The 27,204-nt window shown below is 47.7% G+C and overlaps 2 protein-coding genes across 2 annotated transcripts in view; both read right to left on the reverse strand.

Moving 5' to 3' along the window:
* Positions 1-1,000: 1,000 nt before the first annotated feature.
* Positions 1,001-7,939, reverse strand: SOX7 (SRY-box transcription factor 7). The gene is given in 3 exon segments (XM_079773148.1): positions 1,001-3,785; positions 7,628-7,769; positions 7,771-7,939. Coding segments are annotated over 3 exon segments (1,158 nt in total). The 5' UTR covers positions 7,867-7,939; the 3' UTR covers positions 1,001-2,865.
* A 16,120-nt stretch (positions 7,940-24,059) lies between these two features.
* The window catches only part of PINX1 (PIN2 (TERF1) interacting telomerase inhibitor 1), a 74,850-nt gene continuing 71,705 nt past the window's right edge, over positions 24,060-27,204 (reverse strand). Inside the window, exon 7 of the mRNA XM_079772419.1 lies at positions 24,060-24,763. Coding sequence (XP_079628545.1) covers positions 24,290-24,763 — 474 coding nt within the window. The 3' untranslated portion in view covers positions 24,060-24,289. The remainder of the gene's footprint in view (positions 24,764-27,204) is intronic.

Consider the following 27,204-nt stretch of genomic DNA (forward strand, 5'->3'; position numbering starts at 1 on the left):
CCAACACATGTAAGTGAAAACAAGGGGTGAAACCCCAGCCACCACTGGCCGAGTAGGGGGAGGGGAGCTGCACAGCACCACCTCCCACCCTGGACCCCAGTGTCCCTGGCTACGCAATGGGGTGGATGGATGACAAGGCCCCACCTGGGGCTGTAGATGAGAAATAGCCCATAAAACGTGCTGTAAAGCTCGCTACACCTATAAAGTGCTATTAACATAATGACTATAGATTATGATCAAAATTGAAGGAGGAACATATTGGGCTCTCCCAAGACCCACTCCTGGGCTCAGAGGGCCCCGGGGAAACACAAGACTACCCATGACTCAAACAAGTTACAACTGCTTCACCACAGAGAGAAGCCAGACATGGGTGACCTGCACGGACTGAGTAATCCTCCGTTTTTTCCCTGGCACTTTTTGGCTGGCATTTTAATCCCAAACCTCACAAGTTGTTACATCCTTTAATTGCTTATCCGTGTGCTCCCCTGCCTTCTCACAACATTCCATCCAATTTCGAGAGCCCACATGTCTTATTATTGCCACATCCGGTAATACATAGTGGAGAGGGCAACCCAGGTATTTTTCAAGACTATTTAAAAAAAAAAAAAAAAGAAAGAAATTGTGGTAGCCTTAAGTAAGCAATTACCTGGGCAGAACTTACTTCCTATCTTGAGATAACACACAGTTCTATTTTACAAGCATGAAGATATCCTGAGGAGAAAACTGTTCTGGCAGTAGGCTATAAATCGGTCTTTTCTTTCATTATTATTAATAACAACGCTGTTTTCAATGTGTAATACCAGCCTTTATCTCTTCACCATAAATCAAAAATAAAATAAGCCACCCCTACAAATAACAACTTTGTGAAATTAAAATAAAATAAAAAGTTGACATGGAAAACATTTGGACCAATACTCCAAGTAGCACTGGGCATACTATCTCTGCCTCACTCGAAAACATTTCTTTTTTTGGCACAACTTGATTTCAAATGATAGAATGGTCACGGTACAAAAAGGTTTATTTAAATTAAATATTTTAGACAAATCAATATCTACAACCGTTCCAAAGCATGTGTAGTTTTTAGCCAAAAAAAAAAAAAGAAGGAACAGTTTAGCTTAACGTCTGTGATCATGTTTTACAAGATTATTGATACACGTTCTGGACTGCACCAGTCAATCATATTGTCAATGGTTTACTATTTATTACCAAACATTATATACAGGAATAGCATAAAGATTAATCATATCTTATAAGTGATTTCACAATCGGACTCCTTGGAAGGAAAAAAAAAAGGATCTTTCAGCAATACAAAATATAAGGTGAAAATAAGAGGAGAATATATAAAACACTTACATATTTCATACAGGCAATAATATGCAGACATCAAAAGACCAACAACGGCCTTTTCACTCCCTGTTAGGTGTGTTCCTTCAAAGGAGGTCTGAGAGGATAGAAATGTTCGGGGGGCGGGGTCAGGGCTCAGAAACACCTTCCGAATCACAGTGGGCTTCTGTACTTTGGGAAGTAAGCACCCTGGAGGTGTAGAGGAGAAGCTGTTCTGAAGTATTGTCTGAAGATGTTACCTAAAGGACCAGCAGGGCTGGTGAGGAGGAGGGATTCCCAGCCCAGCCATGGGAATCCAGCTTGGAATTTTCAAGTCAGGGGACCTTTGAATTAGTGGCCAATTCAGGGTGGAGGAAGAGCAAAGGGAAAAAGAAAACTCTGGAAAGGGAGAGCGGGAGATGGAGACAGCGGGAAGAAAGCTCCCTTTGCATTTGCAGAGGGGAGGCTGTGCTGAAAATTTTGCTCAAGAAACCAACACATTCAGATCCGAGGAAATTCTTTTTAGGTTCCCTGCTCTTTGGGTCAATAAGAAGAGGGAGTTGACAAAAAGTTGCCAATGTCAACAAGAGTATCTGATTTAGGCCACCCAGGCGTGTGTGTAAGGGTGTGCATGAGGCGTGTGTATGTCGTGTATCTCTTACACCCTGACTGTATATATTCAGGCTGTGCATACTCTCTTGAAATGTGTAACAAAAGAAAAAAGAACTTGTCTAAAAATATATATTTTTTTAAATGCAGTTTGAATACAGTCTCATTTTTAGTGACTCAGTCTATCCTAGTGGTTAATTCCCCAAATCAAGGTCAGTGTTTTTTTCTCAAATTGGAAGAGTTCGTTTGGACAACTAGGATCATTTTGGAAGGCAGCGCAAGTGCAGAACGCCCTGTGTCCGTGGGCTGTGCACACGAAATTATCCCAGATTACACCTCAACGAGCTTCCTGGGCCCAACTTTATTTTCCTTTTAGCCTTTCGAGAATCCTAAATCAGAAAACCCTGGAGCAGAAGGGACCTTCGATGTTAAATCTGTCCCCCACTTTGCAGATGGGGGGGTGGAGGAACAGGCTGGAAGGGAAGGAGAGGCCAGTCAGGGTATCACCAGTCCTCTGAGGATCCTCTGGGTCTCCGGATCCCAGCCCAGGGCTCCCAGGTGGGAACGCGGCTGGGCTTTTTACACATTTATTTCTGAGATGGGAACCGGGAGGAGAGGTCCGTGAAAAATTCTACCTGGAACCAGTGTCTTTCCAAAACGCCCTGGCCTTATTCCAGGTGTAGCCAATGACAACTCATTTGAAGGAATATACCCAAAATGCAGGCTGCGGGGGGTGGGGTTGGGGCCGGGGAGGAAGGGGATGGAGAGGGTTCTCGGATCTGCAGAGCCGGTTCTCTGAGGGTCCCTCAGTGCAGACGTGCCGGTGGGGTGGGCGGCAGTACGGCGGGCGCAGGTCGGTAAGCTCAGTGCCCAGGAGGGAGAGGGGCGTGCTCAGTGCCCAGGGCAGAGGCAGGGCTGGGCGGGCCTGCGGCTCTATGAGACGCTGTAGCTGTTGTAGTACGTGGCCGTGGCATCCGCCAGCACGGAGATGAGGCTGGTCTCTGTGGAGCCCGTGGGTGTCATCTGAGAGCCGGGGGTGTGCCCACTGAGGGCCACGGCCCCTGCAGCAGAGTCTGGGTGGCCAGGAGTGTTCAAATACTGGTCAAACTCATTCCGATCCATGTCCCCCAGGAGTTCCACCTGGCTCAGCTGATCCAGCGCGTCAAAGCCGGGGTGCTCGGGAGGCGGGGAGAGCTGGCCCAGGTGGGCGTGCAGGTTGGAGTGGAGAGAGTGGTAGGTGGCGGGGGAGTAATAGGCAGGGGACGGGGGACAGCCCGGGACAGTGGACATCATAGAGACGCCCGGGGACTGGCCGAGGGCCAGGGAGCCCAGCGGGTGGCGGCAGTGCAGAGGGCTGGGGGCGTACTCCGGGGAGTAAGGGGGCCGGGGCAGGTGCGGGATGCGGTGGGAGTGCGCATGCTCCTCCTGGCACGGGGAGGAGAAGAAGGTCTGCTCCGGCTCCAGCACGTCCAAGGGGGACATTTCCGGGGGCGTGGGCAGCCCGTAGGGGTACGTGTCCGTGCTGCCCGGGGCGCCGCCGCCCGCCGGCCCCTCGTGGTAGCAGCCCCTGAGGCTGGGCAGGGCGGCGCCCGGGGAGTACTCACCCCGGTCCTCTTTGTCCCCCAGCGCCCCCCGGCTGCCGCCCCGCTTCTCGGGCAGGGCGTTCTGGTCCCGGGACAGGGAGCTCAGGAGGAAGCCGGGGTCCACGCGCTTGCAGAGGCGCTTGGCCTGCTTCTTCCTGCGCGGGCGGTACTTGTAGTTGGGGTAGTCCTGCATGTGCTGCAGGCGCAGCCGCTCCGCCTCGTCCACGTAGGGCCTCTTCTGCGACAGGGTCAGCGCCTTCCAGGACTTTCCTGCTCACACAAGTCAGAAAAGGCCCCTGTCAGTATCTATGCGGCTCCGGGCGGCCGGTGCACCTGTCTCAGACCCGTGCCTCCAAGCACGAGGCACACACCGTCCCCCATCCCGTCCACGGGGCGGGGGGCCCCCCTCTCCACACAGGACGGGAAGGCACCCTCTTCCCAGCCCAGGTCCTGCGCACACAGTGAGGCCAAACCAACCTCCCCCGCCTGCGCCGGGCAATACCACTTCATGCCAACGACACACACATTCACATGACCTCCCATGTAAAAACCATCCGACAACACAAACATGGAAAGAATGTGGGACTCACAGCAAAAGGCCAGTGTCAGCCACAGGATAAAAATATATAAGGACTACAACATTGACTTGGGTTCTTTTAACCCTTGGAGAGCCCATTCTAATTATCTGTGCATTTTAATGAAGATTCTCTGCCTTCGTTGGTTATTGCTGTTTCTCGGGGAGTGATAGTGTAATATTTACTTATGGCATAAACCTCACAGGCCTCCCCATGAGGGAGCCCAGGTAGAGTTAATAGTTTCACAGATATAATTAAACGATAGGATCTCACTTAAGGTAACATGATTATCCCTTACATCTGAAGGTCAAATAGGACCCTGTTGTCTGAGGACCCAATGGCCAGAATGCTAGTATCTGCCTGCAACATGCACATATGCATGCATACACATGTATACACACACACACACACACACACACACACACACACACACACACTGCCTGCTCCTCCCTTTGACCCTGGCAGGGGGCACCTGCACAGCCACTGACTCTCCATACAGAAGCAAACTTCCCTGGGTCTCTATTTTGCTCACTAGAAAATACATTGTGATACTACTCAACTCAAAACTCCCTCTTTTAAAAGCATCGCACACATGGACCCCACTGGGACTACAATGCTGGTTTCACTTGTGTTTCCTATTCGTCCTCCCTCACTTGTGTGTTGTTTTGTAAAAGGCTTTATTCGGTCTTTCTAAGTGCATCGCACATCCCTCCAGCTGCAGGTTTTCTGAAGGTCACTGCTGGACCCCTAGGCTGCTCCCTCCTAGGCCAGTGGTCGGCAAACTCATGAGTCAACAGAGCCAAATACCAACAGTACGATTGAAATTTCTTTTGAGAGCCAAATTTTTTAAACTTAAACTTCTTCTAACGCCACTTCTTCAAAACAGACTCGCCCAGGCCGTGGTATTTTGTGGAAGAGCCACACTCAGGGGGCCAAAGAGCTGCATGTGGCTGAGCTGCATGTGGCTCGCGAGCCGCAGTTTGCCGACCCACGGTCCTAGGGTGAACTCAGGCTCTACAACTTGGACAAGCCCCCCCGGACGCTGATGTGAGCTGGAGTTTCCGTCACTAGCCTGGGGGATAGGCCCTGCTAAACCCTGTAAGGAAAGGGGCACATCTCCCGCCCGGAGCCCTCTGCACAGGGAGGAGGAGAGCTGTGTGTATGGCCACCCTCCACCCGCGGTGCCTGTGCCCACGTGGGCTGGCTCTGCACACCAGGCCCTCCAAGGGGTGAGAGGGGGAGAATTATTAAAGGTGTCCTGCCACTGGGATGAAAGTCTGTAACTGTTCTGACCATCATCGAGTAATATCCTTAGCTGCCGCCTAAAAGGTCAACTTGAAGTGTTAGGAACTCTGGATTTGGAGCTGGTCCGCAGCTCCCAGCCTGGGGCTGAGGCCACAAAGTTGTTGCAAGAGGCCCAAGATCCAGACTCTCTCTCTCTCTCTCTCTCTCTCTCTCTCTCTCTCTCTCTCTCTCTCACACACACACACACACACACACACACACCCTATCTGTGGACTGAGTATATAAAAAGTGACTCTAGTTTCTAAGTGTACCTGGATGTTGCAGTATTAATAAAATGTCACTAAATAAATGTCACTAAATGTGCAGCTGCCTTTATGCACTTCCTCATTCATAATATACTCAGAATACTAGTGTTCCTGGTGAGGTTTTCAATGTTACAGATTAGAGAGCTTTTGGGGGGGGGGGGGGGGAAAGCTGGGACTCTCACATCCAGTCCCTTCCTTTCCTAGGTCAGAAAGGAAAGGGCTGGGCGAGATCCCGGGACGGGGGGGGGGGGGGGGGGGGGGAGTTAAAATCGATCATGCTATGAACAGATTAGAAAGACCGTGTTTGAAAAAGCAACACCAGGTTGGTTTCCCTCACCCTGTGCCAGGGGCTGTGTGGTTAAGCAGGAAGGAATCGGTGTCTTTCCTGCAAAATGGGCTGTAACCTCTGAAAGCCCTAAGTGCTAGTAGAGAGCAGAGATCAGCTTACGGGAGGCATTTGTCACCCAGGTCCTTTGCCAGCCCTGTCCCTGGGAGCAGGCAGCCTCACTCCTATAACGCGCCCCAAACCAAGTTCTTCTCCTGTCTCTGGCCCTGGGTCTGCAACAGAAACCCCGCTCTATCCCTGTCACAGGAGCATCTAGGAACAGCATCTAGGGCCTACCAAAAAAATCTTTAAGAGGCCCACACATGAAAAAAAAAAAGTGTTTTCATTTCTCTAGCAATCTGAGGGACAATATGAACTTTCAAGTTGAAGAAAATGTTTTGTTGTGTATATTAATACATTTGTCTTTATGCCAACCATGTAAAATACTATTTTAACGCTTTTTAAGGAGAAGAGGCTCACTAAGACATGGCTCCCTAACGAGTCCTGGGCAGGCAACCCAGGAGGCTGGGCCGTAGAAGGCTCTTTGAAACCACCACCATCTAGATTGCCCGAGGGACCTTCTCTGGGGGCCTGTGGCTTTAACCAGCAGAAAAGTGGGTGTCAGCCCTCAGTTCACGGTTCCAACCCGAAGAAGCCCAAAACTCCAACGGAAAAAGGAAACTGGCTTCTTTGGTTCTGGGTCCGAATGGGGTTGGAGAGCAGGCCCAGCCTCCCACAACCACACACTATCCCTGCTCACAGGGCCTGGGGTCTGCTCCACTCACGAAGTGTTTTGAAAGGTTCCCACCAGTTCAAATGGATAAAAACCACAGCGAAAGGGCTACGAGGTTAGGAGGAGGGCGGAGTTGAAAAGTGCTCAGCTCCAGACAGGGGAGAGACTAGAAAGCCTGACAGGAACTCTGGTTTTTCCGACCTGCCCTAACATCCTCTCTCTCTCGGCTCATCCCTGTCCCCCGGTCCCACCACCCCCTGCTGGGACTACCACCAGCATCAATCCGGAGGAAGCGACCGGGCCAGGCTGCTGGACAGACAGACGCTCACCGGCGCCCTGAGTGTCCGGATCAAATGAACCAAACGGCTGCGATTGAGACATGGAGTCTCCAATGGAGTCTATTTGCACAGACGTTGCTTTAATGATAAAGTTAAAGCAGGAATGCGTTCCGCAAGGTCTCTCTTCAACGAATATTCGTTCATAATAGTTACCACCTCTCTCTTTGATGGTGCCAGTGGTAAAGTTCAGGGAAAGATGGGTTTCCCACTCCGACCCATCTCAGAGTTTCCGTCCATCCCGGCCGCTCCGCGCGCGGTCGGGTCTCCGCAGCGCGGCGACCCGGACCGGGACACAGCCCCGCCCCGCCCGTACCCTGGGGCCCCCAATCCCGCTCCTGTCCTCCCGGGCCACCCTAGGGCCAAGCTGCTTCACTTTGGGCCTTGCCAAGGTGCCCCTGCTCTGAATCCCAGTCACCGCGCTCACACCCACGCCCCGCACAGATGCCCAGCCTCGGCGGCACCGCGCGCCCGCGCTCCCCGGGTCCCCCCCTCGCCAGGTCCGGCCACACTCTGCGCGCTCGCCCCAGGCGGCCTCTGCCTGCGCCCCTGCCCGCGACCTCAGGCTCACCGGCCCGCCCGCGCACTCTCCACCCAGCATCTTGCTGAGCTCGGCGTTGTGCAGGTCCGGGTTCTGCACCGCCAGACGTTTCCTCTCGTCCTTGGCCCACACCATGAAGGCGTTCATCGGCCGCCGGATGCGGCTCTCCGAGCCCTTGTCCCCTGGCGGGCGGGGGGGCGGCCGGCGGCGACAGCCCATCCGACAGCTCGGCTTCCAGGGCCGGGCACTCCAGCCCCTCGGGCCACGGGTAAGTTCCCAAAAGCGAGGCCATGGCCGCACGGGGGGTCGTCTCGTTTCGCCTCGCGGGGGCCGGCGTTGACCTGGCCCTCGCACGGGTCGGGGCGTCCAACTTGGCCCGCCCGCCGCGGCCCGGCCCCTTATTTATCAGCTTCGGGCGGTCCCGTCCTCCAATGACTCTTGAAGGCGGCTCGGCCCCTCCCTCCGTCTCGGCGCGGCCCCCTCCCTGTGTCCCCGACCTCCCAGTCCCCCTCCGCCGACTTGCCGGGAGCGGAGAGGGAAAGGAGGGCCGCTTCCCCGCGCCCGCCCCCAGCCCGCCCCTCCGCCTCTCGGGTCCCTCCCGGGGATACGCGCCCCGCCGCCCCGGGGCCGCCTCCCGTCCCGCCGGCTCCCGGCGCAGGTGCCGCAGAGCAGGGAGGCGGGCAAACGCCCGCGGTCACCTCGCCCGAGAGCAGGAGCCGGACCCAGTCCTCTGGCCGCGGCCTCCACGGGCCAGACTCCACCAACTCCTCCCGGCGAGTGGGATCCAGCGGAGAACCGAAGCCAACAGGTTTCCCTGGGAAAGCCGGGCGCGAGAGGACATTGACCATGAACCCCCCCCCCCCCCCCCCCCAGAGCAGCCTGGGAACCATTCTCAAAAGAACACACGTCGTGTACAATGACCAGGGCCCCCAGCCAACTTGGGTGGCCACCAGAGGCTAACAAGGGCTGGGGTTGGGTCCCGCATCGGGGTCTAGGCAGCACCCACGCGAGGGTCCCCCCTCGACGTCCCCGCGGCGCCCCGGCTCTGGAAGGGGCTGCGCGCTCAGTTCTTACTCTGCCCGCCATCTGATTTCTCTCTTCTTACACCCCTCTCGCCACCCCACTGTAGTCTCCGGTGCGGGGTCTCCAGCTCCCCGGTCTCTAGCTCTTCTCCCAAGGAATTCCCTTCTTGTATCTTCTCTTTTCTCCTCCCACCAGCTCTGGAGCCCCTGAGTTCCCCTCGTCCTGACACCCACCTCCCATGGGGCGACCCCTTCGCTCGCTGGATGACATCTCCGTGTCACCCTGCTTCCTGTGAGTAGGACTGTCCCCCCTGGCTCTTAACTTCAGCGCGGGCACACAGTAGGCGCTCAGGCACCGCCAAATAAGTGAATGAAGAAATGAGTGAGTAAATACGGCGTAGACACACCCTACTGTATTAAACACCGCCATCACAAGGCTTGACTAGATCCTGGAATTCTATGCACAAATATTTGCTGTGTGTGCCTCCCTCCTGCGCGGCGCTCCGCAGAAGCGACCCAGAAGGGAGGTAGCATTGTCCTGGGAGGACTGAGGGTCCGGGGTCCGGGGTCCGGGCCTGCCTTCAGTGTTGGGTTACCTAATTCGTGACTCAGAGATACTTAGGGTATCTCTCTAAACCTCCTTTCCCGATCCTAAAAGAAGGACGATGATAAGACTGATCTCACAGGGCTGTTGTGAAGATTCGATGAGATAACATATGCGAAGTTCAAACTCTGTACTTGATGGCAGATGGTAAGATAACTCTAGAGGTAGAGCCGGTAGGCTCTAAGTCCGGGTTGAAATGCCCCAGCGCGCAGCGCGCAGGGACTGAGTTCACAAGGCGCCTTGTGCGCAATACGCACTCCCGAACCGCCCCCACGGCTAAAACCCGGCAAATGGATGGAGAGATGCAACTTCTCGGTTTTTAAGTCCCAATTTTAATCTCTAAAGCCCCTGATAGTTTTCATCCGAGAACGGGCTCTCCGCATAAAATAAAAAGCTAATTTTCCTCTCCCTTCCAGCCAGGATCCAGAAGCAGTACCGTAGGCCTCCGCCCGCTGCTCTTCTGAGTCGGGGCTGACCGGCCAGGGCGCCGAGCACGGCGCAGAGCGAGCTGGAAAGTGGGTGCTTTGCAGCCAGAGAGCATCCTGGAACCCGAGGTGGAGCGGTGGGGCTGGCTGGCGCCGGGGCCGAGCAAGGGTGGGGTGGGGCAGGTTTGCGGAGAGAATGTGTCCGCGGTCTAGGCGGGTATCCCTACCCCGGGAGGCCTAGGCCATTTCCCGTGTTGGACCCCTCTGCCAGAAATTCCTTTTGAAAAATCCCAGGCCGGAATGCTCTGGGAACGGCGGGGAGCTAGGGCCGCGCCCGTCCGGGGAAGGGCAGCCCTTTAGGGAATGGGAAGGGTAAGGGGTGGAGAGGGATCCGGGCCGGGGCACTTGCGCTGCAGCGGGGGACCCCGGGAAGAATTTGGGTCCGACCTTTTCTAACCCCACCGCCCTCCAGGGCGGAGACAGTGCTCCACCACAGGGTCTGAGGCCTCTAGGGGACAGCGCCCCCTTGCCGCCGCGGGCATCCCCTCTCCGGCGCCAGCCTCTGGCGCCCTCCCAGCGCGGTTCCTGAGCAGGACGCGCACGCAGTGGGGCCGCGCCCGGCACCAGGTTAGGAAGATACGCAGACCCTGGGCAGAGCAGTCAAGTTGGATTCCATAGACCAAAGGCAAAAACGGAGAAAACAGCGGGGGCGGGGGCAGAGACAATCCGTGTGGTGATGGTTGTTTCCAATCGTTTAATTTCTTGCATTTCCTCCGGAGAAAGCGCTTGAACTTGGGTTTTCCAGGGCCCCGGCGTTAGCAGCCCCGTGGCTAGTACCGGCGCGTCCTGGCTAGTGTGAGCTGTCTGCGCGCCGGAACCCGGGCTCTGTCACTCGTTCCATTCCTTCTTTTCTGCATTAATTTGCGCCCATGCGTTGATGTACTTGGGCAACTTTATGCCAGCGTGCCCCGGGGCGGGCGGCGCTAAGGGATTCGAGGTCAAATGTGACTCTGTCGCCTCTGGTCACGGCAACCTTCAGACCTTCAATCCTCCGGAGCGCTGCATAGAGCCCAAACATCCCCAAAGCTCGGGCTTGGAGGGCTGAGCGAGAGGACCAGGGCTGGCGCCTTCCAAGGCATCCCCGACGCCTGCTCCGGCCAGCGCAGGGCCCAGGACCAGCGCGGCCCCTTAGTTGTTGGTCCAAAGGCTCATCTGTCGAGGCTCGGCGGCGTGGTGAACCCGCAGGCAGCCGAACCAAGAAGGGCAAGCCTTAAGGGCTGCGGTGCCGGTCCTGCGGGTGCTTGGACCCGCAGCGGAATGGGATGGGGGTCCCCGCAGGCAAGGGAAAGCATTCAAGGTGACGGGTCTGCGCGTGACGATTAGGGGCGCAGTGAACACCCCGCATGCAACGGACCTGTCTGGCACACAGACCTGAGCCTTACTCTTCCGGTGTGTATTGCTTAAACTATGCTTTCTGCTCCTCTTAAATGAGTTTTTCTTTCCCCCTTCCCTGCTTTCTTGCTTCCCTCCTTCCTTTCCCTCTTCTCTCCTCACCTGACCCCTTATCCCTCTCTTTCCTCTCTTTCCTCTTCCTCCTTCCTTTCCCTTTTACTCCCATCCCTCCCACCTTTTTCTTTGGATCTTTCTTTCCAAATAGCGGTTTCCAGGAATACAGGACTTGAAGTCAGAAACCCCGGGTGCAAGTTGCATTTACCAGATCTCAGCTTCAGTTTCTTCCCTTGTAAATGGGGGTAATATAGGATAACTGATACAGTAGTTGTGAAAGCAGCTCGCATATTTAAAGAACTGTGAAATTGTATAAAATAATGAATGGTGGAAAATTTAAATAAAATTGACAGTCAAGCCTCCAAAACTTTCCCCTTGAGGAGCTTTCCTTATTCTATTCCAAACTGAAGAATTTCAGTGACGCTAGGGCACCAGAACTTGGGGTCAGAACAAGTTCTGGGCTGGCAGAGACTCAGCTGGTGGCCCTCGTCTTTGCACGTGTTTTTTTTTTTTTAATTGTCTAAAGTTTTACATATGTCTCCTTTTTCCCCAGTTCCCCCCCCCCAGGCATTCCCACCCCAGGCAAGCCCCCACCGCCCCAGTGTCTGTGTCCATTGGTTATGCTAATATGCATCCATACAAGTCCTTTGGTTGTGCTTTTTGTCCCTCACAGCAGGCTGGAGGTGAAAATTATCACCGCCATCTTCTTTGCTCACACTAACTTGTCCATACTTTATTGGCAGTCTTTGTGAAGGTCATTCTCTGGCTCATCCGAGCCTCTACACAGCCCTCCGCAAAGTAGGCAGCCCAAGTTTCAGTGTTAAGCTGTTTTCCAGTGAAGAAGGTGAGGCTGCAGCATGCAAGTGGCAGCGCAGAGACCTGAACATACATCTCTATCCCTCATGCCTTTGCTTCTGGGTTCCAGGGCCGCCCGGGCTCAGCTCCCAGCTCCCCACCCTCACCAGAGCCCCAGGCCAGAGGGCAGGGCTTCTAACAAGCCCCTGGGTCTCCCCCTGCCCTTGTGCCTTCTCCAGTCCCATCTCTCCAAGTTCCATTGGACCTTCCCTCACCCAAAGGGCGCTTAAGTAAGTGCAAGGTAATGTGAAGAGCAATGGGCTAACCCTGTTGGCTATAGTTGAGGCGTATGCTGAAGAGCCAGGAAACCGGACCCAGACTTTCCAGCCACGCTACCCCTCACCCCTTACACCTGGTCCAATAACCAGAAACCTTGTCTTCCCTCCAAGAAACTGTGTTCAGAGTTCCACTCTTTTAACCCACAGAAATCTCTTCATACATTTAGGAGAAATTCATCAAGGTCCCTAATTTAGAATAATTTGGGGGAATTCAACCACACAGCATGGATTTACGACGTACCTATAGGCTTACCTGCATGGACTGGAAGCAGGCAGGACACATGGACAACTGGACAGAGAGTCACAGCATCTTAGGTTTAACAGCTTTTCTGTTGGGGACTAGGGGGAAGGTATAGGATTTTCAAATGACATTGCTCCTGAGTGTGGGGAGTGTAGACCTGCTGACAATATCCAAACTCTTTTGCAAGAGGGACTCAATGGTACCAAAACACTGGGGTACTGAAACCCACATTTTCTTGGGAGTCCCCCAGATCCAATGTCCTAGTTACTGCAGAATCTCCCCTCTATACATGCCTGCTTATCTATGATTAATCACATCTCCTAATGAATGCTGGGAAGAAGCTGGACTTGGAGCAGAGATATGAGTCCGGTCCCATCGGCCATGAGTGCAGGTACACATTTGAGCAAGTCACCTGCCCAGGGCACAGGGTGGATAGCTTTGTGGGCCCAGGGAGGTGAAGGCTGGATGTGTGTGTACATTCTCACAGCAGCGCCAAGACAAGCTAATGCTCCTTCTGGGCTTTGTGTGTGTTTCTCCCTAGCACTGAGGGCCGGGAGAATTCCATATCAAAGACATGAATTTTCTCCCACTCCACTCTGAACAATGGTCAGTTTTCCTTCTGTAAGGAGCAACGATTACAGCACTGAAATGATCTTTATTTAGTTGGTCAGAAGCTGAACTTTCAAATTTAGGTAGAAAAAAGAACAAATTACAAGAAAAACTAACAGTTGGTTCAAGGGGAATGTTTCTATCTCTTTATTCTATTGCCTCTTCTTTCCAAATGCCTAAGAGGAAGAAGGGAAACTGACTAACAAATGCCTATCAATAATACGAAATGAAAAATAAATAAGTCTTTTCTCAGACTACCCATACACGTCTGATTTCTACGTAAGTGGTGTCAGGCTAATGGCTGGCTGATATTATGAAGCAGCACTGATGGAGATGTCATCGTGAACTCCGTCATCAGCCAACCGTTGTGCTGTGAGAAGCAGAGGATACTTATTTGTTCAGTGTATGAGGTTGCTTTAATAGATGGATTTCAAACTACCATGATTTTAAAAATTATTTTTCATTGAAGTACAATATGCCTACAGAGAAGCAGACATGGTGAGTACTGGCTTTATATTCAGCCAACAGATTTCATAGTGTGAACATGCCTGAGAAGTGTGCTCAGATCATGACACAGAATGCTACCAGTCTTACTATTTTAGGACTCCCCAACACAATAAATTATAAGTTTCCTTAGGGCAAGAACTGAGTATCATTCTGTTTTAAAATATAATATATTAATAGAAAATTTGAGGTATAGTAGGGCCAATGTATCAGGAGAAGACTGCCCGAGAGCTAGTTATTCACAGTTCCTACGAGGGGCATATCATGCTATGGGGGCCACATGGCGAAGCACTGGGAAGGGGAAACCGTGGGCAAGAGCCTTCTGTGGCTTCCTCAGGAAGGAATGGCCAGGGAGGGAAAGTAAGCTTTAGATCAACTAAATCTGAATAATTTAGGTAGACACTGGGGCATAAAGGTATCCCTCATTGTCAGATACCTGACCTTCATGATTGGGGCAGGTGGATGGTGGCCCCAGAGTTTGGGGTGTGGATTTGTGTGGAAAGTGTACCAGCAGGTGAGTTGTTTACTATCTATAGGAACTGGCTAGCCTTGGGAGGGGCAGTCCCTCCAGAGTCAGTGAGACCTGAGGTGGCAAAGCATCAGCATGCAGATAATAAATGACACGGTTAATATATATTCATCTTTCACACTCCAGAACCTAAAATAATGTGCTGTACATCATTGGCACTCAGTGAAAGGGGTAAGATGGAAGGAAAGAAGGAAAGAAAAGGGTTGGGGCAAAAGGGACAGTGCACAGTGTGCCAGCTAGCTGGGCAACAAGAGGGCAGCCTTCAATAGCCTCACTTCCCACAAGCACTGACATGAGTTGCCTACAGCAACTCATATGAAGAGACTCCTCTCAAATGCTCCTGGATTTATATTCAGAAAGTTGGGATGTCTCAGCAGTCTTTGTGAAGACCTCACTGGGAAACATGCTCCCCATTCAACATATGCACTTAGACTAGCTGTATAATTTGGTCCTTGAACCATTCACCTTGAATTTCTGCTAGAACCGGACAACGATCCATGAAGGGATGTGCTCCAGTTATCTATTACTGCGTAATAAATTATCCAAATAACAACTATTATGCTTGGTGCCTCTATGGGTCAGGAATTTGAATAGTGTACAGTGAAGGTATCTGCTTCATGATTTCATGTGATGTGTTATAGTTTTTGTCTCAATATTTCCTAATCTCCCTTGTGATTTTTTTCTTTGACTTATTGGCTGTTTGAGTTTGTGTTAATTTCCACATATTTGTGAATTTTCTAATTTTCCTTCTGTTGATTTCTAGTTTCATTCTATTGTGATTGGAAAAAATACTTTGTATGACTTCAGTTTTTAAAAATTTATTAAAATTTGGTATAAACCAAAACTACAATACTGTTTTTTAATACTTGTCTATTTGTTTACCTTTACAAAGAACCTTATATTTTCATATGATTCAAGTTACTCTCTCTCTTGTGTCCTTATATTTCAACTTGAAGGACTCCCTTTAGAATTTCTTGTAGAACAGATCCAGTGGCAATGAATTCTTTGTCTGGAAATATCTTACTTTCTCCCTCATTTTCTGAAGAACAGTTTTACCAGGTATAGAATTCTTGGTTGACAGTTTTAAAATGTCATTATTTAAAATATATAATCCCATTGACTTCTGTCCTGCAAAGCTTCTGCTGAGAAATCTACTGATAGATCTCTTACATGTGATGAGTCACTTTTCTCTTGCTTTTTGAAAAACCTTTCAACAGTTTGATTATACTGGTAATGTGTCTTGGTGTGAGTTTCTTTGGGCTTATCATACTTGAAGTTTGTTAAGCGTCTTGGATTCATCCATCTATTTCATCAAGTTTGTTAAGTTTTCAGTCATTTCTTCAAATATTCTCTCTCCTCCTTTCTTCTCCTTCTGGCACTCCTATAATGTTTATATTGGTCTGCTTGTTTATGTCCCACAAGTATCTTAGACTTTGTTCATTTTCCTTCACTTTTTTTTTTTTAGCTCTTCAGAGTTCACTGATATTTTTCTTCTGCTTATTAGAGTTTCCTGTTGAACACATGTAGTAAAATTTCAGTTATTGCATTTATTGCATTTTTCAGTCTGGAATTTTGTTAGGTTTATTTTTATAATTTCAATCTCTTTGTTTATACTCTCATTTTGTTCATATGTAATTTTCCTAATTTCCTTTAATTCTTTTAGCTCTTTGAGCATATAAAAGACAGTTATTTTAAAGTCTTTGTCTAGTAAGCCAATAGTTCATTAAAGTACTTATATAGTTATGTGGCCCTTGTATCCTGTGAGCTATTTAAACTTACTTATCAGTTCAAGGACATTTTGGGGGTAGATTCCTATGGGTTTTCTATGTAGGCAATCGTCTTCAACTCAATATTAAGAGGAAAATGCAATGAAAGCATAGGGCAAAAATAGAATGCTTTAGAAAAGATATAAAAATAGCCAATAAGCACATGAAAAAGATGCTCAACATTATTATTTATCAGGGAAAAATGTAATTTAAAGCCATAATGAGATACTAGTATATACCGACTAGAATGGCTAAAATTAAAAAGATTGAGAGTACCAAGTATTGGTGAGAATATAGAACATATAGAACTCTCATAAAATGCTTGTGAGAATGTAAAGTGGTAGCCTTTAGAAAACTGTTTGGCAGTACCAAAGTTAAACAAATATTTATCATATGACCTGGACATTCCACTCCTAGAAATTTCTCCATGAGAAATGAAAGTGTATGTCCAAATAAGGACATTTATTTGAATGTTTATATGAATGTTCTTGTATTAAAAGTTGAAGCTTTATGCACAAGAGTACACAGCTGCAAAAATTCCAAATGTTCATCTGATGAATGGATAGATTGTGGTCTATCTATATAATATAATTTACATAGTAATAAAATGAACAAACTACTGACAAATACAATAACACTGTTAAATCTCAAAAGTGTTATTCTAAGTTAAAATGATTCCATTTATATGAAATTCTGGAAATAAGAAAGCTATAATGATAGAAAGCAGATCAGTGGCTGCCCAGGGGCCAGGGCATGGAGTGAGGGAACTGATAAGGAACACAAGGACACTTACTGGCTGATAGAAATGTCATATATTACAATAGAGGTCGTGATTGCACAATGGTATTCACTTCTCAAAACTCATTAAATTGTACCCTTATAATTGGTGATTTTATTGTTTATAAATTACACCTTCATTAGTCTGTTAATAACACAACATTGATGGCTAGGCACAGATCTCTTTGGGCTACACGTGCACACTGTCCCAAAATAGAGAGACATGTAGGAATAAGAGGAAATTATTTCATTTACTCACTTATTAATTCCATTGATTAGTTAAAAAACAATTCTTAAACATGCATTAGAGGATAGGCAGAGTGTTAGGTGTTGGAGATACAGGAGGAAAAATCTTCTCCAGGGATACGCTGGAAAAAAGCACACAATCATGTCCAAAGGAGCAAAGCTCTGAGAGGGACACACAATCCACACCAAGAGTGGTTAGGGAGGCAGGTGGCTGCTGAATGAAATCTTGAATCATTTTTCTTCTCAACCATGTTCACATGATGATCCTCAGGGATAGTGAGGAGGCTCTGTAGCACAGAGGAAACAGTGGGTGCTTTGGAGTCAGAAAGATGTGGGCTCCAGTACTGGTTTGGCTACTTACTAGATGTGTAATCTTGAGAAAATGTCAATCAAGCAGAATCTCATTTTTTTCACACCCAAAATTAGGGTAATCATAATTACCTACAGGTTGTTCTGAGAATGAAAAAATAATTGCAAAGCATCCAGCTTAATAAAGGATGACATTAATAACTGATAATGAGATACACATATCGGTCATCCTCCCTGGTTACCATAAGCCTCTTTTTTTTATTGAATAAATCTGATGTGTAACATTGTGTAAGTTGAAGGTGTACAATGTGTTACTTTGACACATTTACATATTGTAATATGATTGCCGATGTAGTGATATTTATCACATTAAATTATAGTACAACATAATTATCTATATTCATTATACCGTGCCTTAGATCTCTATGTATAAGCCTCTTTCAACCATCCTGGTCAAACACTAGTAATAAGAAAGGACTGGGACCCCTGAAACTCAAAGGTCATGTAGTATCACTTCCAGTGGTCTTGGGGTAGAGTGGTCTTTGTAGCCTGAGTACCTCTCAGGAGCCAGCCAGGAGAAGGCTCTAGCCCAGGGACTGGGTAGGACATAGGAAGTCATCTACCTCCTTTGCTTCTGCCCAGGTGGTTCTGCACCAAATCATTGCTCTGACTTTTATCTTTCTGGTTTAAATTTCTAAGGTTCCTTCCAGTTCTAAACTCCAAGATTCATGAAGCAAAACTCAAAACACTGAAGTTTAGTTCCAGGAAAGGAATTTTAAGGTCATCACTCTTGACTGCCCTCTGAAGAGCATCAAGTACTCGGGCACCAACTCCTCCAAACTCTGAATTGTCACACTCATGCCCCCAGGATCAAAAAAGGGTCAGAGCTCAGGGGGACAACCCTTCCGCCTGTCATATTATGAACTGGTCACCTTGGTGTAGGCACTGAGCAACTCTGAGCCTATTTTTTTCATCTACAAATGAGGAATGTAATAACACAGCTCTTACAGGGTTGAGGTGAGCAGGGTGGCTTGTCTCAGGCTCCTCTGATTTGGAAGACCCAACCTACTGGCTTATGTGGCCAGAGTACACTGTTCTCCCTCCTCCAGCACAGTTGCCATCATTTGTTCATCTCAGCTTGTAGTGCCTTGCCCCATCTCAGCAGGATTTTGTAATCCCTCTAGGCTAATTTGCAACAACTTGCTTGACTAGGGCTGCCTAGGAGTCCCAGGCAAGGGCAGGATCCTGAGACCTGTCACCTGAGAAGTCTGAGTCAATGTGACCACACCCCACCCTGCGCTGGGCCTGCTCACAGGTTACCTCCTTCAGTGGGGAGTGCTAAGCCCTCCTGGGACTCTGATGTCTTCAGGATGACCTGACCACAATGCCCTGTGTTTCATCCTGGAGCTTGTCAGTCAAGAGGAAGAGTGGCTGCAGCAGGTAGTTGTTCAGGAGCCCTGGTGATAGCTCTGCGGGGCACTGGGAGGACGGCTGCTGCACCCCTCTGACTGGGCTCTGAAGTTTGTAGGGAACTTACTTTTCATTTTCTCTTGTGCTTGGAGGAAGAGAGGAAAATGTACTGAGGGCCTCGTCAGGTATTTTGCTAGATCCTACAGCCACCACTGGAGGGAGACTTGAAAATGGGGCCCTGAGAGGGGGTCATTGGAGATCCTGGTGGGCAGGTGAGCCACCAACAGTGCAGGCTAGGGGAGAAGTAGGGAGGAATCAATAATCAAGCCTTCAAATTGGGTGCGCAGGTCTCACATATATTGGGTATAGTGTTCAGAACTTGAAGGAACCCAAAGTGGGGGCTGTGGTCACAGCAGTGCACCCTGACTAGACATCCTCATCCTGGATACAGTGTAGGTCTTCAGAGCCCGGTTCTTGCCTAGCTGTGGTCTATTCATTTGCTTCTTCACTTAAGAGTCTTTCTCTACCTGCTATGTGCAAGGCAGTGTCCTGGGTGCTGTAGGCATAGAGATTAACTTCACCTTCAGTGGCCCTAGGCTTGAATGGGGGAAATGAGACATCCATAAGCCCTAATATCAGGGAGACTTGGATGAGTCAGAAAGCTATGAAGATTCAGGAATGGGAGAGTTTGCTGCTGGGGGCCGGATGAGGAAAGGCTGGAGAAACTGTTGATGACATCAGAGGCAGGCTTTGAAGGCCAGTAGATGGAGAAGGCCAGCAGGAGGGAAGGGACAGTGATACACAAGAGGCACAGTCATGCACTAGAGTGAGAGTGCAAGTGGGGGACGTGGGGCCCCTCAAGGCAGTGGGTGCAATGGTCCAGGAAGAATTATTATGGAATTAACTGGATAAATGGAACAATTCAACCTAATTAAGTGACTGCCATTGGTGTCCTCTCTCATATATGGGAGAGAGATAGAACAAACAAGAGTGAACACAAAACCTCTGAGCAAAACATTCAAGGACTTTCTGTCTCCTGACAGCCAAGGAGTATTCAGGAAAGGACACTCAGGAGTTTTAGGGGGTGTAGGGTATGTGAAAGGAGATAGAACAGCCTGGAGTAAAGCCACTCACCTGGGGGAAGCCGTGTAGCTGGTGAGGAGGAGGGTGAAAGCGAGGACACTCCCCTCAGTGAAGGCTCTGTGGCACTCCCCTGGATTTCTCACAGCTTCATTCCCCAAGTTTTGAAGGCTGGAGTTTGCCTTCAGCAGGATTCCATTTCTTTAACAAATGTTTAGTATTTGTTGTTCCATCCTGGGTCAAAGGGTGTCCCTGGTCCCTAGGCAAAGTAAGGCTACCTCAAAGCTAGGTCTCCTAGTCCTTCTATACCCAGTTCTCTCAACAGATATGCCAGTAACAGAAGGGAGGGAGAGGTGAGGGGAGGGTCTGGCGAGAGGAGCTGGGGTCTATCTTTCTCACACTCTCCACTTAGGCAAAATACATTTTTAATTCACTCTATGTGGAAGAATGTGATTATAATTTTGCTTATTTATCACAGTTAGAAATGTTAATAAGGGAGATCTGAGTAGGAAGTCACTCCTCAGGTTCAAGTCAAATAATGAGCTAGCAAAGAATGGCTTACAGCTTACTACCCAATTTGATTAACACGATTAGCATGAATGTTAAAGGTGATGAAACCCCCCAGTGTGGAGGGGGCCAGGTCCTGAGTACATCCCACTGACAGTGTTCTAGGATAAGGAAACCCATCCTAAATGACACAAGTTGGTAGATCTTGAATGTGGGTAGGCCCTGTAATGGATTAGTTACTCATTAATAAATAAGTTAATAAATAAATGTCCTGAACTGGCCTAGGCTTAGTTCAAAGATGGGGCTCGGCAAATGGTTTTAGAACAAATAACGGCTTCTCACATCCACGTTACCTTTCTCAAAGGAAAACCAATACAGGAAATACAAACAGAAAGTTTAAGATGTAACTAACTACAAAATCCTTCCATTGGTTAAATAATTCATTGCACTTTTCTTTAAGTTTGCTGCTAACGCTTATACAAAAACTCAACTCAGGTGAGAAAGAGCTCCGCGAGCATGTCTGCATTAGCCCACACACTGCAACCATCACAACACTGGCACCAGACGCAGTCCTGTGCCCACCCACCTTTTTACCTGCTGTCTCAGCCTTTGCCCGCCTCTTACCGGTCCCATAAGGGCTTTGTGCGTGCCATTTTAGTGGACTCAGTATTTCCTAACTAGATCATATACTTTTATGCATGGAGTCTAGTCATCCGTTTTATTAGGATGTGATACTAATTTGTTCACTAACAACCGAGAGCTATGAAATCGCACATCAGCAGGGATCTGACCTCCCCAGCCCCAGCGCCAGCACAACAGGCTCCAAAATGCAATGATTGCAGAACCCACAAGATAAACAGGGTGACGGTGGGGAAGTTCTTACTCAAATCTAAATACAGCCGCTGCTTGCTGGTCCAGGCTGAGATCACTCAGGTAGATTGTGCCGAAACATTTCTCTGATGCTGTTTCTAAAAGAGCAGGTCCCAGCTTGCTCTTGCGGGAGTCAGCCAACAGGTGAGGGAGGAGAGAGGCAAGATCCACACTGTGGTATAAAACCAGGGCTCATTTAGGTTTTGTATTTCAGAAGTACCAGTATTTTCTGCAAATTAGAAGAAACTGTCTTTTTTTCATAAACTGGCAAACAGGTTTTAAGAAGTTGAGTTACTTACCTAATTTCCCACCAACCTCTTGACCAAGTTGGAAGGAGCATCCGTTGAGAATTTCAAATGTACAGGCTATCCGCAAGTATTTTCCACAGCTCATGTAAGTAATGCTAACCCCAGTTCATTGTAAAACTCTACCGTTGGCCAGCGGCTTCCACTGGTTCTCTGGGAGCAGCATAAATCTAATTATAAAAACTGAAAGAGGCCCTTTTATAAAAACAGCGTTTACCTGTAAAAGGGGGTAACTAACAATAGTGCTTACTTACTGGGTTGAGGATGACATGAGATGATTTATTTAAAGTGCTTGGAATAGGGCCAGGCACATAGGACCTCATGCAGCAATAATTAATATCTATTAAAATTAACAGAAGGGAAAGAAGGGTGCTATAACATTTAAGAACCTCTTCATTGGCTAAATCTTTTCCGGGGTACCTATTTTCCCTATTAAAACTGGAGGATGCCAAGGAAAGCACTGAAGAATACAAATACATTTTTACCAAGTGAAATAATAAGGCAAAAACAGGGTTCATATGTTAACAATTTAAGAAATATCATGTCTATGAAATGCAACTTTCAAGTGTATATATTTCATTGTTCAATCTTCCGCTTAGATCTGGAAAACTAAGTGGCCTATAAAAGAGACACTTGGGGAAAATGAACACTGCAGATTTCCAGTGAAAATTAAGCTTCCATGTCCTTCAGAGTAGAGGGTTACACTGTCTGCTCTTTGCTGAGCAAGTACTTCGTTCTCAGGCTACCCTGAAATTCCTAAAATCATCCAGGAATTCTTTTTGCAGCCCATTAAAATAATAGAAATTACAGCCTACAGGAGCTCTTTATTTAGTTGCATCTAAATAATCTTGAGATGTTTTACTCTTGCCTTGGAATCCTCAACTCCAAGAACTTTCCTTCAGCACCTCCCTACCTGGTCTTCCTGGCCGGCCCCTTCATCTCACCTGACGTCCGCATCTGACCTGCTTCCTAAACCCTCACACAATTCAGCATGACTCTCAATTTTTTTGGTTAAAAAAAAAAAAAAAGTTAAAGTTAATAAAATAAAAGGCAAAAAAAGAATATGTTAAATATATGTATAAATATATTAAATATATATTAAACATATATATTAAATATGTGGATGGAGAAGAAAAAATATTTTTTTAAAGAGTATTCCCTTTAGGTTTCATACATTCCCACTCCCTTCTGGAACTCAGTTCATTTACAAGATAGGACAAGCAGAGATAATTTGGGCATGTGCCCTCTGTGAAGCAAAGTGACTTTAAAAATCTTTGGTGCTTTAATAGACTGGACCATAGCCTGGGATTCTGAACTCCTGGGGGCCATGATAAAATTCAGAAACTAGACCTCCGGCTCTGAATTTTCTTTGTGGGTAGTGTGTGTGATTTTTTAAACAATTCAGAATTCTTAAGAGACCAAAACCGAACATCCTTACTATACTTTCTCAATTTGAAGACTCTCAGGGCCATGCTTCATATCTAATGTATGATGGCCCACCTCCTCTCCTCCAGAGTTAAAATCAGGGCAAAAGGTCATCAGCTTGCATGTATTATCCAGGAGCAATCTATCAATCAAGTGGAAAAGAGCACTGAGCCTGCACGCCCTGCCACACCCCCACAGCCTCTCTGACAGGTCTGTCAGAAGCAGGCCAAGCACTAAGACTATAAGAGCAGGACGGGCAGCAGGCAACTAAAAAGGGGTTAGAAGAAAACTGGAATTGAAAATAAGGGGGGAATGTGGATGAGGGAATAAACGAAGAAAAGGTTGGAGAAGAAAAGAAGGAAGAGATAAAGAGAACAAAGAAAGGAAGAGAGGAGAAACAGGCAGAGAAAACAATAGGGCTGGACCTCTAATTTATAAGCATGCATTTTCTTCTTCATTCTGTGTCCCAAGGAGGGCGTGAAGTTATCTGGGTAAACACACACAGGGAGACGCCAGGGTGTGGCAGAAGGCAGTATAAACACAACTCGGTGACACCACTGGGTCTGAGCAGGACTGAACTGAGAAGTATCTTTTACATTTATGTGCTATTAATACTTTTAAGAACATTCACAAGGTAGTTTCAATCTATAGAGTGACTGGTTTACAGATAAAATTAATTTCCTGACCTTGGACTCCCAATCTTTTAAGCTTCTGAGGAGCTCCTGGTCATTATAAAAAAAGGTAGAGCCCACAATAGGGGATTTGTCCCCGAGCAGCACCACACGGCCTGCCTACTCTCTCTCAGGGAAGGTTCCACGGTCTCTAGTCAGCTCACTTAGACTACAGTCTTGGGAAGGAGACCTCAGAACACCAGGCTGCCACTGCTTAGTGAAGAGAGGGCATTAAAACAGTTTCCCCACCAAAACTACACCAAATCAAACCAAACCAAAACAAGTCTGATTTGGGAATGTACTAATATAATACCTACTTGGCAAAAATGTATGGTTGGCAATAGAACAAAAAGAATGATCTGAATCTAAACTATTGCCTCTTAATCCTTTAATTAGACTAAGTCCTTCAGAAGGAAGCACAATTCATTGTTACTGAAGGAAATAAAGAGCAAATATAGACTGTGACATACCTACACACGTGTGCACATACACAACTTGACGTGTTCATACGAATATGAATGAACACTCACAGTGAAAGGCTCGGAGTCTACAAAGAAATTTATTTGTTCATGAGAGCCATGATTTGAAACATTAAAAAGTCCTTCTTGAAAAATGGTTTGGGGAAAATGTGGTGAGAGGGCGAGACCCAGCAATCCGCGGGCATGTTAAAAGGTGTGCACACACTCTCTTGGGTGAACTCTGCTCTGACTCCAGGCCAAGGCAGCCTGGCAGTGCCCAGACACCTGAGTGGCTGGAAGGCCCTGGCTCCAGAGAATTTACTTGGAATCTTTCTTCTTTTTCTTCTTCTTTTTCACTGGTGTTTCATCCACAGTAGCATCCACTGCTGCCTCAACCTGCTTTTGTAGCTTTTTCTTTTCTCTCTTTTTTTTGGGCTTTGGTGGTAAGTCCTGGTCATCATATAACCACATGCAGTCCTCTCCATCTTCAGCAGAAGCATCAGAATTCTTGTCCCCCTGAGGGTCTCCAAGCTGCTGCTCAGCTTGGTCTCTCTTTTTCTTGGTCTTGGGTTGGATGTAATTCTCCACATTTTTATTTTTTGCCTCTTTCTTTCTTTTCTTTCCCCTTTTCCTTTCCATTTGGGTCTCTGGAAGGTCAGGCCCTGCAGCCACAACCTGTGGCTTGTTCTTTAGCTCTGCCATCCGCTTGGCAAAGTACTCCTGGATGGTGAAGGTGCTGGTTGTCGTAGTGGAGTTTTCATTCCCATCTGGAGTGGCAGGACTGGAATCATCCTGAGGTGTGAGAAAAGATTAAAACTGGTTAAATACCAGCTGTTTACTTGTCAGGGCATCCAGGAGGACTCCAGCTGGAGCCATTAGCCCTCAGCAGTTAGAGACCAGGCTGAGTACCAGGTATTCCTCGATCTCCCTCACATCCCACCCGGGTAGAAATGAACTGTAAAGCATAGAACAAAGTGGCAGACACTTTGGTTGAATACTATAGGGGGTGACAGGTTGAATAGATTGAAGATACCTTCAGAAAGTGAGCTGGAAAGTCACCTAAATGAAATTCAGAATAAACAGCACCTTAGCAACAATGTTATACATGGCGACCCCAGTCTGCCATGAAAAAGAGGGACACTGAAGTCCTCAAGCTTTGTGATCTTGTCAGATTCCAGCTCTGTTATGGATTACTCAGGTATTTGCACTGATGTGGAAATTTAGATGCCACATTCATGTGTTAACCCTTCCTATCACAGGAGCCAAGTGCCAACCTGGAACCTGGTGTGTTGGAAACACCTTCTTTCTCCTCCAAAGGCCAAGTGTGGGCCCCTGGCACCTGTTCCAGGAGAGAAGGCACCAGGGCTGGGAATGCATGCGTTCCACCTTCCTCCCAGAAAGAACAAGTTAGCATGGCAGCCCTTCTCCCTTTGGCTGGGGATGGGGAGAAGGGAGATGCCTCCATCACTCCTCTGACATGGACCAGATACTCAGGTCTGTGTTAGTCTTGTTCCTAAATATGAGGACTCACTCACAACAGCTGAGGTTATGTAAGGTTTACATTTTAACTTCAAATAAATACGTTCCACTGTAAGGCTTGAGAAGAGAGAGAAAATTCATGCCTTAGTACAGTGGTCGGCAAACTCATTAGTCAACAGAGCCAAATATCAACAGTACAACGACTGAAATTTCTTCTGAGAGCCAAATTTTTTAAACTTAAACTTCTTCTAATGTCACTTCTTCAAAATAGACTCGCCCAGGCCGTGGTATTTTGTGGAAGAGCCACACTCAAGGGGCCAAAGAGCCACATGTGGCTCGCGAGCCGCAGTTTGCTGACCACTGCCTTAGTAGGTTGGGATAAAAAAAGGAAATGCTGGTGTCACTATATGGGTTGCACCTGGTTGGCAGTAATGTGATGAAAACGTAGGTGTGGAAAGGGAGTCCCTTTATGATGAAGAATATAAGGACTATGCCTTATTAAATTTGAAATATTTTTACTGATTTTTAGAGAGAGAGGGAGAGGAACATTGATGAAAAGATGTGAGAGTAGAACACCAATTGGCTGACTCCAACATGCCCCGCACTGGGGATCAAGCCTCCAATTTGGGCATGTGCCCTGACCAGGAATCCAACCAGAAAGGGATGAAACCCAACCAACTGACCCACACTGGCCAGGGCAGGACTATGCTTTAAGGAAAGTCACTTTCTAGAATAACTTTGCCCAGAGACTTTTAAAATAATCAAGCCATTTAATAATAATGCTAAATTTAGGTTTTCATAATTACCCGGCTTCTTCCTTCATATTCACTTACTCACATAGGAAGAGACTGGTTGGTCGAAAGAGTTTTCTGAATGACTGTTTTCAAATTAGGACTGTGTAAGTTATTCTGAACTTGGCGGGAAGAAACTCAACTTTATTACAAACCAGCATGTATAAATGGACCATGTATTTCCTTGATAGAGCAGAACTTTAATGCGGGCTCAGTGGAATCAAAGTAGCATCACATTTGAAATTCTGGCAGAATCAATATCATACAAATGGACAACTGGATTTTGAGTGGCCAATGCCCTAGAGAGCTCTCACCAAAGGGTACCTTACCAACAACATCACACCTCATCTAATCAACACAAACCTTATTTTACCCAGGCCTAAAAAAACAAAGTCTGTGGTTAAAGTTTAAAATTTCAAAATGTAAAATGTAGAACATATGGAATAACCGACTGGGCTTTTGGAAAGAAGTTTAAATGTTACCTGTCCGCATTCAATTTTGGCTGGAACCCCACCAGGTAATTTTGAGAAAAATTTAAAAATAGCTGTCCCAGGAGACGAAAACAAGGTCACTTAGTCTTTCCGTTCTTCAAATGGGGAAAGAGAGCTGAAATGCTGCGCAGCAGAGTGGAAAAATCTCAGGGCTTTCTTGGTGCGAGGCAATCCCAGCTTAATGGACAAGAAAGGTCTTGCCTTCCCTATAAGGGTGCACAGCCACACACAGTCTCTGTGAAGGTGGCCTGTTTATGTAGAATAGGTCTCATCTAGTTTCATGGCATTAAAAGGAGTTTGTCAACTTTTCTGGAGTGTATCTGTGACACAGGAATTCAAATTCAAGTGATAGCCTATGGCTCCCTACCTTGCTCACCTATTATTCCTGCTTTTCAGTTAAATCATGGGAACCAATTGCTGCTATTAATCACACTTTTCATTATTAGGAAATATAAGACAATTTTTGAGTCAC

Source organism: Cnephaeus nilssonii (genome assembly GCF_951640355.1).
Source record: "Cnephaeus nilssonii genome assembly, chromosome: 5".
In the NCBI taxonomy this organism is placed as follows: Eukaryota; Metazoa; Chordata; class Mammalia; order Chiroptera; family Vespertilionidae; genus Cnephaeus; species Cnephaeus nilssonii.